The sequence below is a fragment of the Tympanuchus pallidicinctus genome, unplaced genomic scaffold (genome assembly GCF_026119805.1).
Source record: "Tympanuchus pallidicinctus isolate F22 unplaced genomic scaffold, pur_lepc_1.0 scaffold3, whole genome shotgun sequence".
In the NCBI taxonomy this organism is placed as follows: domain Eukaryota; kingdom Metazoa; phylum Chordata; class Aves; order Galliformes; family Phasianidae; genus Tympanuchus; species Tympanuchus pallidicinctus.
The window spans coordinates 68,441,689-68,458,114 of NW_026294747.1; the positions used below are offsets into that span (position 1 = coordinate 68,441,689).

A 16,426-nucleotide genomic window follows, 5' to 3' on the forward strand; every position below is an offset into this window, starting at 1 on the left:
AGAAACCACACTTCTAAGGCATTTCTCTTTCACATAAAACATATTTCTGATAAATCATCCTAGAGCTCACAAATTCACAACTTGTGATGATGGAAATGAAGACGCAAAAGAGAAACTTATGATAATGATCCACTGTAAATCAAAGAAAATAAGGCCAATACCAAATCTAAAATGCACCTGTGATCAGCAATAACTTAACAATATTGAAGATAATAAAAAGTTCTTATTCATTCAAAAAATATTTCAATTTTAGCAAAGAACTCATGGACAAAAGTCCTCAAAGCTATTAATAAAGAGCATAATTTTAAGCGAGAATTCACTGTCTTTTAACTTTTGTTCCTCATAAATATACGCAATGCTGACGAGCAATTAGTTTTACTATTATATAGTATATATATTACATAATAGTACATAAACATATAAAAGTATATATTAAAAATTTACTACATTAACCCAATCAACAAATACAACATGAGAAACTAGCAGACTTCCATGTTTAGTCTCATAACTGTTGCTCCATATCACAAACTAATGGACATTAGAAGGCTGTCTTCACTATTTGCTGCATTTTATTATGGAACTCTCTGGCAGGATCTAATTATTGCTGTTAAAGAATCTATGGAAAACATTCCAGTTCTGTCACATGATGAAGTCATCCCATGGTATTTTTATCCCCAACTCCTCAATCAAAAAGCCTTTGTATCTGTTTCTTGTACAATGTGAATTTAACACAATGTTGTATTCATTACTGCTGTAAATGTAATTTTTAACTTTTGTTGCTACTTTCCTTTGTATTCTTCGTAACACATAACTGGACAGAGAATAACTTGCAATTAAATACTGATTTTTCCATAACAACTACTTCTATGGCCTGGCAGAGCAAGAAAATGAAAGGGATAAACAGGTCTCACATTATGACCATCCTTGTTCCCAGCCCCACCCAGGCAGTCTTACACTGTAAGCAGAACATCAGACAGCAGTAAGAAATTTGAGATCGTGTTCCCAAATTACCTCACTACTCAGCTGTGTGTGAGGAACTTCCTCTTTCTGTGCTCTACAGCTCAGGGATCTACTAATCAAAAGTACTGATTAAGACACTGACATGAAAACACTGTCTCACATAATAGGCTAACTTAAGGCTTGCAATCAAACCAAATCCCTTCTGATGAAGGGAGACAATGCTGCAGAATATTTAAAATAAGAAGGAAAAAAACCTAAAATTTATGACAAAACCTCTAAGTATTTGCTGGAAAAGCTATTAACACAAGCAAATAGACATCATTCCAAACGGCAACCTGACAGACATCTCATACAAACATCCTGCGACTGCAATATCAACAACACAGCTGATATTTTATGCTGAAGGACTTTATTTCCTTGAAATCTACCACAAATTGCCTAAACCAAAGGAAGCAAGTTTACCTGAATTCAAGGGAGTAGGCCTTTTCCCAGTTAGTTCTTAAAATTCCCCATGCTGATCCCATACTATTTATGGACAACACTGCATAATAAAAACATGCAGCCTTTCAAGTCCAGGAAAGGAGCATTCTTTAAAGAAACAATCACACCTATTGAAGAGTCATGTCTTTTAAATACACGTATACATGACCATACGACTAGAAATATGGACCTTACATTACACGTTTTGAGAAGAGAGGAAGTGTAGAACACATGGCTTAATGTGTGTTAGTGAAGCAGTGTGCCATACTACCAAGCAAGACATGCTGGAAAATAAGCAAGAGATACCTATGATGGAAGGTATCCACAAGAACATAACTTACGGGCAGGTTTCTTGCTGAGTCCAGGTAGAGAATAAGCAATGCAGAAGACAGTCCATCATTGGCTTGGTCTTTATCAGCTCTAATGCTTGTTAATACCTAAATCAAAAACATACTGTGAGCTTTCCTGTAAATCAAATAATAACAATATTATTTCTGTCCCACTCCTGAAAAGTATTTTAAAAACAACTCCCCAAACCCAAACATTCACAAATGCACACTATAAAATACACAACACCTTTTTAGGACTTCATATAGATACAGGTATTTCCATCAACTCCACCTCACTTCTTAAGTATCTTTTTTCACATTGGAAAGATTACATGTCATTGTCAGCTTTATCTCCAATGAAATGTTATCGCAATGAAATGTTAGCTGATGATTTTTTGAAATCATAAGATTAAGAAAAAAGAAAAAAAAAAAGTGAAAATGCATTTTAAAATCCCATGCCACAAAAGTACAGACAGGTAGGACTCATTTGAGATTTCTGAAGAAAGACAGCCTGAACTAAACTTAGAGATTTATCCACATTTACTACAACTAGAGAATAAATGACTTACATATTTAAAACAAACACAAACCAAAAAAAAAAGAAAAGGAAAAAATCTAGAAGAAAAGTAATGTGTTCCTTAAATACCTTGTCTAGGTTTTCTGCTGTTGGCATCAATGTGAGCCATTCCAGTTTTAAATGCAGTTTTCCTTTGGACACCTCATCCAAAGTAAACCACTGAAAGTTAAGCAAAGTAACGTGAAATAACCGGACACCAAACAAATACATAACTGCAGCTGGCTCTGCAGGAAGTTTAGGAAATGCTAAGGCACACTGCAAAAATCACTAGAGCTGAAATCTGCAAAACCCAAAAATACCTCAAAAGACCTAATTTGTTAAACCATTTATTAAAATATCAAAAGAATTCTTTGAGTTCTTTAAATCTGGTCTGCAAACACAAACCCTGAGTAACATTACTGTAAAACTGCTCTTGCATGTAGGATAAAAACTCCATCTTCTTCTAAATTAGTTTAATTAGTTTAAGTCTAAAAGTAGTTAATCCAGTGGTTATTCCAAGAAAGTGTCCTCACTAAACACTTACGTCACTGTTTCCTGCATTCATATATTGGTAATCTTAAACTCCAAAGACAGAAGAAGAGTAAGAAGAATGCCATCATTCTCAGCTATCAGCTATCTTTAAACTACTGCACTGCTTGTCATGGAAGCTATTTCTCTAGCATTAAGGTTATTCAAGCACACAACTACAGAAAAAAAAAAAATACAAGAACTAAATATACAACATATGTTCTGTTTTGGCTTTGGTTTTTTCTTTGTTTTTCCTTTTTTTCTATTGTTTAAAAAAAAAGGAACTTAACCAACACTTACCTCATCTAAAAGTCGCTCCTTTTCAACCTCAATTAAATCTATCATCAAACTAGAAAAAAAAAACAACACAAATATGGTGTATTAGACCATAGACCAAGCACCAAGAAAATACAGAGCTCAAACCCCAACCCTGTTCTTGTTGGAAATCCAGGCTTCCAGAGAGAGCAAGTGAGCAGAACAATATTATTCTTTTAGCCCCTAAGAAAGAAAGAAAGAAAAAGAAGTAGGGAATAAAATGGCTGAGCCAGAAGGAATGCAGAATGATAGAAAATATGTCTATACTAGAGCCCATTCTGTAGCTAAGGGAGAAACTAGCAAAGTATGGCTCACATACATATGACAAAACTCTCCAAACAGTGACCACAACCAACCTACCAACTGGAAATACCCCCTGGACACATGACCAAATTCATGCCTTAGTACTGTTTGGAAGAATACTAGTTTGCACAAGCCGAGAGTGTACCAGGGAATCTGCCAACAGTAAACAGTGCAGACAAATGTGTGCTGGCTTTTTATTTTACTCATACCGATACAGACATCATGACCGAGTTGCCACTTTCAACCCCCCACCACTTCAGTGTAAGATTAGGGAAGTGCAAAGAAAAGAAGCCTTTGTACTACCTACTTCTTTATTTAAATGAGAAGAGAAGTAGGTACTGTTGCTCCTGTTAAGAGAGAAGGAGCTGGAAAGATAAGGGAGTTCTACTCTGTATGGAAAGCAACAATTGGAAGCTCCAAAACTCTGTAAGAAATAAAGGTGACAAATTACTGGAGAAAGAAGCAGACTAAAACCCTGAAATGTTTATGGGTAAACACTAAAGGTACGCCTATGGAATCTAAGAGTGCGTAATGTTTGCAAAAGCACTAGAGCAATATTTTTTCTTTATCCAACCTGCTAAAATCAGTTCTTAGAGGAAAAATAAACTCTGAGCTAGCCATTTAAAAACTATGCAGATGAGAAAGATGCATAAAGATATGCTAACTTTTCCTGAAGAAATAATTAGTACTTAATGACTTAATGCTAGCTTAAGAACATTAAAACAGGTAGGCTACAACTCCTCAAAAAAAAAAACAACAAAAAAAAAACCCAAACCACTTTTTTGTTTTTAGTATTGATAAACTTACCTTATTTTTTTTTTCAATAAATATAAAAACATACATCTGTGTATCTGTACACACAAGCACAGTATTTTAATATGCATGTCTCCAAATATTCCGGTTTTAATATATACAGAGAGTCCGAATAATTAGCAAACTACTTAATACCAAAATTTGAAAAAGGTAAGTAACTTATAAATGCAATAATGTAACAGAAATTCAAGTGCAATAAAACACAAAAAGAGGAAAACCAAACATTTAATTTTTCTCCAACACCTACATACATATTCTTCACAGCATTTACCTTCCAAGGAAGTCATCTTTGTCTGGATCTTCATCAAAGAGCTCAATCTCTAGCTCCTGTCCTGGATGTTCATACACTAAGGCCTGGAAGTACATTAAGACAGCAATGTTAATGGTAAAACTGACTGTTTTTTTCAAATGGCACATCAACAATAAAACCTCTGATGTAGTATGCTTTAAAACACGACTCTATGAGGTGAGCAAGCACAAGAACCTTTCAGAAGTAATCTGTTAATGATGGCATTAAAAGACAAAATGCTTTTTCAAAGTTACGGATGTTAAGTCTGGATAAAAAGTATATATAACAGTTGAGAATTTCTGCTTTGTTGTAAAATGGGCTTTTAGAAGTTCCTCAAGGAAATACACAGAGTATTTTATTTAGAAATTACAGAAGACAACTTTACAGAATGCACAACAAAACATTTTTATTGTTATACCTCATAAACTTCATTCCATTTTGGATTGAGATTTTCTTTGATGACCTTGCTTTGGAAAATCTGGTTGCCCACACGAATGATTCCATAAGGATCTGACTTGCCTTTGACAATCCCTTTTAGGTAGGTATCTTTACCCTCCAAGTCCTGAGCTTCAATAAAATGTATCCTTACAACACCCTGAAAAAATGAAAAGCTCCGTTTACGTGATAATCAGAAACTCTCTGTACGATTACAATTTAAGCAGTGTAAATTTTTATAATTTCCATAGCAATTTCCTTAAAATAAAACATAGTTCAGACATTTTGTGGACAGGGAAATACCACAGCAGACCTAGGATGCAAATTCCTGAAAAAAAAAACTGTCATTAGCAATCAGAAATTTGTCTGCTGTATCAAAAACTGCCATGCCATTGGGTAGGAGTGCAATAAGTAGGAAAAGCTTCCAAGTTAAAAGCACTTCGCTATGCAGTGATAATAAAAAACATACACTACTTCATTTTTAATCTATACAGTTGAACTAGAACTATGCTTTACAGGTAATATGTAAAAGATAGAGCAAAACAAAAAAATCCTTTCTGGTTTTTATTATCAAACTCCCTAAAAAGTTCATAAATGGTGCCATTTAAATAATGAGAGTCGAGGTAACTTGTATAATCACAATAGCTATATTTTGAAATTCCTACAGATGCAAATAGCTCAGACAATTACTACTGCAGAAGAAAATAAATGCTTAATTATTACTACTAACAGAAACATGTTTACCTTTGGTATAGGAAACCGCAGCTGAGCAATCTGCACTTCGCTGACAAGGGGGACTGTAATTCTGTTTGGAAGGACCAGGTAGTTGGATATTATATCCAATATTATCGTGTCTGATAAGCCACTGTTAGAGAAAATAATCCTCAGTTACTTCATGAGAATTAAACATGTCACACTAATGCAGCTCAAGCATAAAACTTAGCAGACAATCACATCCAAAACCCTTTTCTTTTTTTATAAACTTCAAAAACATACTGAAATAAGCCTAAGTACTAATGGTGTTTTTTTTTCAGTCACATCTAGAAGCTAAGAGTGGGTTTTGTCACTTTTAGAACAGATAACCAGCACTTGAAGGAAATCAGGGCAGAATAGAAAACAAACTCCTATGTCCTCATAGCACAGCAACTTTTATCAGCTACCTTTTATCTCTTTTGCTGATTAGCAATTACCTACATGGACAAATATTTGTCCCTTTTGGGGGCAGAAGTCAAATCTGACCTTTAAACATTTTTATTTTTTTAACTGAAGGATTCCTCCCAAAACAGCCACCAGGTGGAGGCAGCCGATACGGAATAGCAGAAACCGAAGACACGAACATACAGTTCTCCGAAGGTCCCATCCCCCTTCCAAAGCACCCAGAGTGAAGGGCTATTGCATAAGTCTTCTTGTCAGGGTTGCACAGAACCAAGCAGATGTTAACTGTTAATCTACTTTCACATTTTGGTAATAACTGTCCCTGAAAGTTTGGCTACCCGCTGTTGTATTGTTACAAAACAAGTTGTTCTCTGGAGCTAGGGCTGTCATTTGAACAGCAACACAAAGCAAGCATGCTTTGTGGACAAATAAAACATAGCCTAGGGAGGCAGAACAGGTTTTGTGCTGTAAAAAAGGGAGTGGCAGCACAAACACAGCGGTAATGAATCATTTAAAAACTCAGATCCCCAATTAGAAAAGGCTTCCTAAGCTAAGAGTGCACCCAGTTTGGGTCTGAACTACACAGCAAACACCAGTGGCTCAGTGTACTGCCAAAACTGCCAGGAGGCAGAATGGGATCGGCACTGCATACCAGGAACTTGTGGAGGGCCAGATGCTTTAGAGGGATGCCCAGACAAAACAATAACAAAAGGTATTGAGGAGGTATTGTGATCTGCAGCCACACTGAAGCTGGGAGAGCTGCTCTGGGGACGCATGATTTCTGCAGCTACACACACTTAATCTGTAAGATTCTCCTTTTACAATCTTTATGAAATTATGATGCAGGCAATATGTTTGATTATCACATGCATTCTTCACATTAAATACTTGCATGTAATCTTTTTTTTCTAATGCTGAATCCGCAGTTGGGAGTGGTGCTGACTCAGCAGCTAGCATATTTATACAACATGTATTATAAATTTATGTTATAAATGTAATATATATTACATTTTCCATTTGGGAAGAAAATTTACTCATGAGCAATAAACATATTATGGTAGAGATATGTAACAGAATTAACACATTAAATACAGTCTGCCCATTTCAAATCCATAGTGATCTTCCATGATAGAGATTAACAACCTGAACAGCCTGCATCCTTTGGCTGCCCTCTTTCACCACAAATGCACCCACTATGAGGTGTTGGGACAAGTAAGGATTAAAAACCTGCCAAGCTGCACTTGTATACAGCAACCTGGTCTCTAGTTCAGAAGGGTGAACAAGCAAAGGACCCACCTGCATGAATCTCTTTCACTGAAATACTTTACTGAGACTTAGATATGAATGCAACTCTTCAAACTCCTAAGTGAGAATTTATCTCAGCCAGTGATCGGCTGCCAGCTAAATAAAGGAGTTGAGATGTGCTAGGTGAAATTTCTATGTAATGATGAAATGTACATTTGGAGCAATTTTCATGGAATCATGGAACTGCTTGAGTTGGAAGGGACCCCAAGGATGATCAAGTCCCAGTCCTCTGCCACAGGCAGGGCCACCAACCTCCAGACCTGGCACTAGACCAGGCTGCCCAGGGCCCCATCCAACCTGGTCTTGCTCATTCCAGGGATGGAGCATCCACAACCTCTCTGGGCAGCTGTGCCAGCACCTCACCACTCTCTGTAAAGCACCTCCCCCAACATCCTAATTTTAACCAGTAATGAGAGGTTCCTAGGTTCCAATAAAATAAATGTAAAATGGTGAGACAACAAGAGGAACCTGTGATTACAGACTGAACTGTAATGGGTGGAGTATTACCAGTTAACCTCAAATACTTACCAGCTGAGCTCTATGTGCTAAACTGTAGTACATTTGCTATGTTTATTACTTCCAGTCTGGAAGAAAGCATGCTGCTGCCCTCTAAATGTGATATTACTGCTGACATTGGAAAAAAAAAATACAGCAAACCTATGCTACTGATACAACTGCCAGTACCAAGGTCTTTTGGAAGAGGTATTATCTCGTTTGGCTAACCTTTTAATGAGGGAATACAGTCACATTTATGAAGATCTTCCATCTACAGGAATGTTAAACCATACATATTTATAGTTTCAGTAATTCTTAAAATAACCACTACCACAAGATAATCACGTTTTTCAATTAGGTAGCTCTCTTCAGTTATCACAGTAACACATGGGTGCTTTTCAAACTTTCTCAGCTCTGTTTTGCTAAATATCAAGTTTTCAACTTACGAATGTCACCACTTGCATTTTGCTAAAAGATCACAGAAATGAACGTGAAAAATGAACTGGCATTCATGGAATTTCGTTGAATTTTAGAAAGAGAAACTGGATTCATATCAGGTAGTAGATACTCAGTCTTTAAAAGCATGGAGATCCCGTGAGCTTAAACAATGTGACACCTTCCAGCATGGATGCTCCCAGATGAAAACTATTTATATGAATACAAAGTAAATATAACTTCTTTTTTTTTTTTTTTTTTTTTTTTTTAAATTTCATTACTTGAAAGTTTAACCTATGGAGAACAGAGGCAAATCACTGATCAAGCTATAGCCACAATAGAACACATTTAAATACTTACAGCAATGAGAAAACTGTTGATAATGCAGTCTTAAAGTGTTTTGGTCACTGACCCTTGGTACAATTATTTTTTTAGCTCATGAAAATGAGAGAAATGGGAAGTGCTTTGCACAGTTTATTACAAAAAATGTCTTCAAAAGCTCAGTTTCATTGCAGAAAAATAACCAGCAGTTAACAAAACATAACTGCACTCTATTTAGCTTTCCCTAATTTTCATTAAGAGAACAAGCAGCTATGAATTTTTTTCCTCAATCATCTTCTATCATACTGTAGATATAGCACCTCTCTGATTGCACAAAGTATTTTTACTGCATCTCAACCAACCACAACAGACTTCATTTTCCTGTGACCCACATCCCCTTCTGACAGCACTTGAGCAGTCACGCTACCTCCCTCATACTGAGATTTTAATTCCACTCTTCTGTGAGCAATATTAATGATAGAATATGAATTACTTGTGTGTCCTTTCCCTTGTGGAGTCACATAGAAAGAATAATGGAAGTTGTTAACAGCTGACACCAACTTCCAGTAGCAAATGCAGAAATTCACTTAGTAGTATTAAGACATCTGCAGAATACAAATAAGTAACGTGCACCCAACAGCCATGGGATGAAAAATTTGTCTGTGGCAGCAGCAATCTCTTGTTCATTGCTGTTTGTAACAATAGCAATATGCCAGGCTGTCAAACTAAAACATACAATCCATCTATACAGATAAGAAAAGCAAATACAGCACTGAAGAAATCTACAGGAGAGGCAGAGCATGAGTCATCTCAGATACAGTTACTATAGAAACCATACCACATCTAGCCAGCACTATTATACACCAAGCCTCGTTGCTCTGGAGACCATAAACTTGAGATACTTAATGAGACTTCATTTACATTTCAGGTTTTCACATTTCCTGTCAGGCAAATAAGTAGCATGATATGTACCTCAGGAGACTCATAAGTTGAAGTACTAAATGTAGATTAGTCTTATCTCAGAAGAGCAAATCATTACTCAGGACCTGTATCTTGGAAGATATTTTCTCACTCATCAAGAGAACCTTTTTCCTTGGAGGCTGTCTTAAACAGGCTTAAAACATGAGCAATTCCTGCAACCATTAGCCTAATTAATGCAACTTCTAATTTCAAGATGTTTAACTGGGATTCCATGCAATGGCTTCATGTCTAAGCAAAGCAGAAATCGTTTCAGGCGTGCAACTGAGCACTGAAGGATTAATTTAATATCTAAATTCAAACTCTTGGTTTTAGATAAGAAAAATAAATCTGGAATCAGCTCAGCCTTGAGTGTGAGGGTTCAAATAAAAGAGCTAGTCACAAAACCTGTGTATCAGATCCACTTATTATCCTCTTAGCCACTGTCTCAATACTAAAAAGCCCCTGGGTAACTATTATAATTTTGATAAGTACTAATGTCTTCATGGATTTAATCTTTTCAGAACGGCAGTGATACAAAACAATTTATTTTCCTTCCATACTTCTGCTTTTTCCTTTGTGTTTTTATCATTTACTATTCCTAAGAGCTCTAAATAAGCCATGTGTTTTCTCCAACACATGGTTAATGTTTTTGCTACTCCATCTAATCTTCACATTATAAACTGAAAGCTCTAAAAGGAAGCACTCAAAAAAATTAGAAAGTTTATTATTTTTAGATTAGAAAGTTTATATTATTTTAGCAAGATGTAATTAGTTATACTTTTGATGTAGTTACACATATAATCACTACCTTCTCCATGTTGAGTAATTTCACTTAATTCAAAATAAAGAGACAAATGCTCAGAGTCATTTAACCTAAAGTGATTAGGTGGGTCTTATTCTGGGTTTTATGGGGACTGTTGTTGGGGAAGAGATTGACTATCAAATACTGCTTTACATATACTCACTTCAGCCCTGGAACATCGAGAAGATTGGTCAGTCCAGTCCAGTTTATTTCTAAAAGCTGTGAATTACAGAGAAAGAAAAAACAAACAAAAAAAGAGAAACAAGAAAAGCAACTTAGAATTAATAGTACTGAGGAAATTAATGTGATGGTAACAACTTCTGAGAAGTTTAGTATTAATCATAACATTCCAGGAGGTGCTTTTTTTTAAACACAAAACCAAAACCTATTCCATTCAAAACAATTTTAGCAATGGCTTTTAAAACAGTATGAGCAAAACAATGCATCATCCTATAATCCATCCTTCCCCACGCACAAATACACAATGCACACGTTGCTCATGGCTCAGCTCTGCCAGCAGTGGGTCCCTTTAAGGGAGCTGGGGCTGGCTCTGATATGACGTGGAGCTGTGCTGGGCTCTGCTCACATAGGCCACCTGCTACCAAAACTTACCAAAACTACCAAAAAAGCTTCTTTGCCACATAAGCTCAATACTGCCTGGAGAAGAGAAGGCTCCAGAGAGACCAAATTATAGTGGCCCTCCAGTACCAAACAGGGCCTCCAGAAACAATGGGGAAGGACTCTTCACCAGGGAGTATCATGACTGGACAGGGGGCAATGGTTTTAAACTATAAGAGCGTAGATTTAGATTAGATATAAAGAAAAAATTATTTGCTATGAGGGTGGTGAGGCACTGGAACAGGTTGCCCAGAGAAACTGTGGATGCCCCATCCCTGAAGGTGTTCAAGATCAGACTGGATGAGGCCCTAGGCAGTTGGATCTAGTGGGAGATGTCCCTTCCAACCCAAATTGTTCTGTGATTGCATAAAAAAATGTTACAAGGATTCAGAGATTCCTCAGTTAAGAAACTAATAATGGTGAGTGTGGAAGAAGACAGACCTTCTTCAAGAACTGTGCTGCATCTTTCCACAAACCAACAAAAAGAATCACCTACACTTATTTTCTATTCAAAAACTAATACATACCGTTCTCTAAAATGGTCTGTTTATATTTTAATTAGTAATTTCCTTTGTGAATACTTAGACTAAAGTATCTTAGACTAAAGATAACATATAATAAATTTACATACATAAGTAGCAATTCTTAAGTAGTTACTTAATGTAGTTTTTTAATGGTGGCCAACTACGTCAACAATGTTACCTACAAACCACTTAGCGATGAACCACTATCTGCAACCGATAATTAGGAAGAAAATGTGCCTGCCAGCTGCAACTATTCTGTAAACCTGCTATAAGAGAAAATAAACCAGGTACCATGCAGGCAATAATATTAGCGTCCAGGCAATGTTAGTGAGAAGGATCAAGACACAGACTTGAACAGATGCTTAATGTTTAGTACTTGCCTATTGGTAGCCCTTTAGAAAACTGCTGCAAGATCATCTTAGCTTCCTTGCTTCCTTTTACACTTACTACACTCCTGCATCTCTGTGTATTCAGGAGAGAGACTGAGAGTGGAATGACCTTCATTTAGTATAACTAAATGCAATATACGAAACACATATTGTCCTGTGGAACAATCTCACTATCAATACTTTGATTTTTACACAGTTCTCAAAAACAATGCTACGAATTCATTGTCATCAGTCTGAAAACCCCATCAAACCATAAAGCATGTAAAAACTAAGCATGGAAAGAAACTTAACAAATATATTGCTAATAATGGTGGTCATTTAGAGAAGAAATGCAGTTAGTGTCAATAAGAAATGCCTATTCATCCTCTTACTGTACAGGAATAAGTATGAAAAAGGTTAACTTTCAAAATTTAAAGATAAATCCTTTTCCATTCAAAGTTGGAACTAAGAAAGTCAAAAACATTACTGAGGTTAAGCACTTTACAGGATTACTAGAAGAGCTTTGCAAATAAATCTTAAGCCATGAAATGTTTTGGAAGGGATATAAGCTTTCAAACTCCTGGCAGAAATCAAGCTTTAACTGTTTGAGCTTTGAAGATAAATTGCCTTTGTGGACAAGGCTTGCTAAATTTGCCCAGTGCTGTGCCTTCCTTCCAGTTCTACCTGAAGAGACCAGCACTAATTGGAAACATACCTAACATCACTACAGAAAGAAAAACTTTCTGATCTTAATCTGCAGCTATTAGGGACAGATGCTTTTTCGTTTTTTTTTTCCCCTTCATATTATTTCCTCTCAAAATGGTTGTTTTAAGTTGAACTTTTGGCTTCCATACAAAATCGCACTCCAACATAATACACAAATTCACTAATGTAGGAAAAGATGAGTTTTCCAAAAGGTAACACCAAATTCAGGCAATATCTGCAGTACTACAGAGATCAGCACTGACAACAAAAACGTTCATCAGAGAGAGAAGAAAGCCATCAAGCTTACTGCAGTAAAATGCTCTGCAACTGCATTTGAATACCATAACTTGCAGGGGAAGAAAAATAATTCTTAAAACTTATGGCTCTGATAGTAACCTAAAGCATCATCACCAGCCTAAAATACCCTATGGAGAAAAGGGAGCAAGAAAAGGACTGCCACTTAACAAACCACTTTTTGAAACTCTGAATACAAAAAACACCACGCTAAAACAAAAACAGAACACTGAACAAAAAAACTTTCAGCCTGTTGAGTGTCCAAAATAGCTGAGCAATACCATTCCCTTCTCTGCCACCACCTCAAGCAATGCATAACTATCTCGGTTTAGCTAACTTCAAGGAGTGCCAGCTGGTTCCTTGCAGCAGAACCGTGAAGGCAGCAGCACTATGAAGGCTGTGTTCACTTTGTCATCCGGTGAAACCCTGCCTGTGGCCAGAAACAGCGCAGCGTCCTTCCATAGCTCATGGTAGCCTCCAGGTGAGATGCCTTGCAAACAGAGGCTGTTAGCAGCCAGCAAACTGCCCCAGGGCAGGATTTCACACGCTCATTTATAGTTTCCAGTTAATGAGAAAGTGCCATATTACTCAAAGTCCTTTCAATTCCTTCTCAGCTGACAACAGTGGGAAAAAAATTTGTTTCTTCCTAGAGTGAAGAAATTTGTCTTATCTAAACTCTGTACTGAAAGGCACTCATACCCAGACACAAATCCTTATTCCTGTACATGTTTTATTATACAAATTAAAGGAAAGGTAAAGGAATATAAAATCTTTATGTGAGAACCAGTGACTGTCCAAAATCTGTCCAATAAATTGATTTGGTGTACATGTGCTCACAGTGTTCAATGACTCTGTTATTGCAACTGGTATTCCAATAACAGAACATGTCTACATTTAAATACTGACTTGGCTCAAGGCTTGTGCTAGTGGGCTGCTTTTCCAGGCCTACTGGTTCACACCCTGAGCCAGCAGTAACAGCAGACAGGGAGATGTGCTCCAAGGAGGCACATATAGGAGGCTGAACTTGCAGTTAAAAGCTTGGAACTATTAACACACACCAAGGACTTCTTATGCGATGAGCTCGCAGTGCAGCTGCCCACAGCAGGCAGGGAAAATGAAGGAAACGAAGGCAGCCAGGTTCTCCATGTTGGGCCCCAGGGCACCATCCACTGCAAAGCTACCTCTCCCAGGGGCAGCTGAACCTGCTCATTGGGGCAGCACCAAGAGAGAAAGAGCCAGCAGCTGCACAGCCAGAGCAGTGATCTCACAGCTTCTCCTCTCCCTACCTGCAAGGGAGCATGGACCCCAAACACTTCACTACTCAATCAACTCTGCTTCAGAGCTTGGAGCTGTTTTAAAAGTACCCTAAATATTTTGTGTTTTAAGAAGCCCCAGTGCTCAGAAGTGTTTTTGGGTTAACCCTGGCTGACTTAAGGTCTCTTCAAAGGATCATATAATTTTGGAATTTATTAATCAAACATTCAACCGAGATCAGACATCACAAATAATCATGTTATCCGGGAGAAACCCTATCGTAAGCTCCAAGTTCCAAATATCAATTGTAATTTCCTGTATTCTCCTTCCCTACATCCTCTATTTACAGTATTTGAGACTTGAGGCAAGGCAGGGAACTCCTCAGAACCACAAGCTTCGGAATTCATCTACTAGCACAGTAGCAGAAGCACCGTGAGAAGTGGAAAGCTTCCAAAACCCATTTCAGAGAGCTTTCAGAACAAAAATGAAGAGCTTTCAGATATTTTCTACATTTAAGAGAAGGAGTGGTTACATGTAATGCTTATTGATCATCTGGAAAAGCAACAGTAAAAGGAACCGGGGGGAAAAAAAAAAGCTACCTTTCCTATTTCAAAGGACAGTGAAGGAGTTCAAGAGTGCCTGATGTGCAAGGTGCGATTCTTAGTGCTGACAAAGCAAAACAATGCAAATAAATGAACAGGTATTATTGAAACTCACAGGCACAAAAATAGCCACGTAGATGTTACAGCAATCACATAAAGCTCGACATCAACCTGCAACTGCACTAACAAGTTCCATAAATCCCTATATTAGTTACATGCAACACAGGACAAACCCCAGGATGGTTAAATAGTACAGAAGAACAGTTCTGAGGTTCATAGGTTTTTAAAACCGTAATAGAACGCTCCCTAAAATCAAGTGAAGATCAATAGTCTGGGAAGATGAGATTTTAACAAAGATAAAAAATTGAGGCATACGTGTGAACCAGGCAGATATGACATGACTGATTTATGCAGCTTTTGTTAAAATGCAAGAAACAGTGTTGTAAATTTGTGACTTATACTTCCACTTATTATGTGCAATAGGAAAAAAACCTACATCTGTAGAGATCCTTTAGAACACACCACTGAAGAAATAGAAATATAAAACATTTTAACAAGTTAACTTTTTAATTTTAACTTAGCTTTTTTCTTCTGTACACAGATAAGCACAGCTTAGTTTATTTTTTCTGTTTGGTTCAACCATGGACTTATAGCAGCTGCATGACATGCAAGAGAGACTGACTGTTGCTTTGAATTCTGCTCCAAAATCCATTTCTTTTGTAATATTCTTAATCCATTCCTTCATTCCCTTTGTGTTACAGTTAAAGAGTTAAAAGAATCAATTACACACACCTGCAGCCCGTAAGAAAATACAGGCCAAAAACTGCTGAGTGTACTTATGTGTACTCAGTGTTTTCAAAACTGTAGATGCTTTATAAAGTGAAACAAACGTACTGGTATTGCAGAATATACAGTGCCACTACAGAAGTCCATAGCTGCACAAAAGGCAACCTCTAAACACTGCCAATGTTGGGGCTTCATTTGGCTGTAAGTAAGCTCGGAAGAAAAACCACAAAGTAAGTTTCCAAATGCTGATGAACAACTTCCTGCTAATCAAGTTAAGAAGTGTAAGATTTCCGCAGGACAAATTTGAGCTCTGCTGTTGAGCCCAAGACTGCAACTCCAGTGGTAAGCTGTGCTGCTTCTAAGAAATCTGCTATGAGATGGGAACTAATGTGCCCTCTTCTGTTATTTGTGAATGGTCGTCCAGGAATAAGTTTGCTTTAATAATTTCATAAATAACATTCTCCAGAGCATTTCCCCAGCAAACTTACTTACGCATAATAAATCTCGAGCAAGGCTAGACCATACAATGTCATAGAAAGTGGAAATAATGTCATTTTTCATCATTGTTATAGGAAACAGAAGGGTTTCTTTGCACAGGATCTGTTTGTCAATAGTAGGTTTTTCAGTTTTATCTGTCTAAAGATTAAAGCAAGACAATAATTACAACGAATAAGAGGTGTAGTTCAGCAGGGAGGAGAGCAGGCAAATTTGAGTGAAAGTGACCAAAAGAAGTTCCATGACTGATCCTGTAAAAATCTTCTTAGAGTCAACTACTCAAAGTTAAAATTCAAGCC

The 16,426-nt window shown here is 37.1% G+C and overlaps 1 protein-coding gene across 5 annotated transcripts in view; it reads right to left on the reverse strand.

Annotated features, from left to right (window-relative positions):
• Positions 1 to 16,426, reverse strand: part of ESYT2 (extended synaptotagmin 2) — a 66,601-nt gene that overhangs the window by 15,187 nt on the left and 34,988 nt on the right. For all 5 annotated transcript variants that reach the window (XM_052693442.1, XM_052693441.1, XM_052693444.1 and 2 more), the window contains exons 7-13: positions 10,645 to 10,700; positions 5,753 to 5,873; positions 4,992 to 5,168; positions 4,556 to 4,638; positions 3,154 to 3,202; positions 2,416 to 2,505; positions 1,782 to 1,877 (exon numbers count right to left, since the gene is read on the reverse strand). In XM_052693442.1, the coding sequence (XP_052549402.1) occupies positions 1,782 to 1,877; positions 2,416 to 2,505; positions 3,154 to 3,202; positions 4,556 to 4,638; positions 4,992 to 5,168; positions 5,753 to 5,873; positions 10,645 to 10,700 (672 nt within the window). The remainder of the gene's footprint in view (positions 1 to 1,781; positions 1,878 to 2,415; positions 2,506 to 3,153; positions 3,203 to 4,555; positions 4,639 to 4,991; positions 5,169 to 5,752; positions 5,874 to 10,644; positions 10,701 to 16,426) is intronic.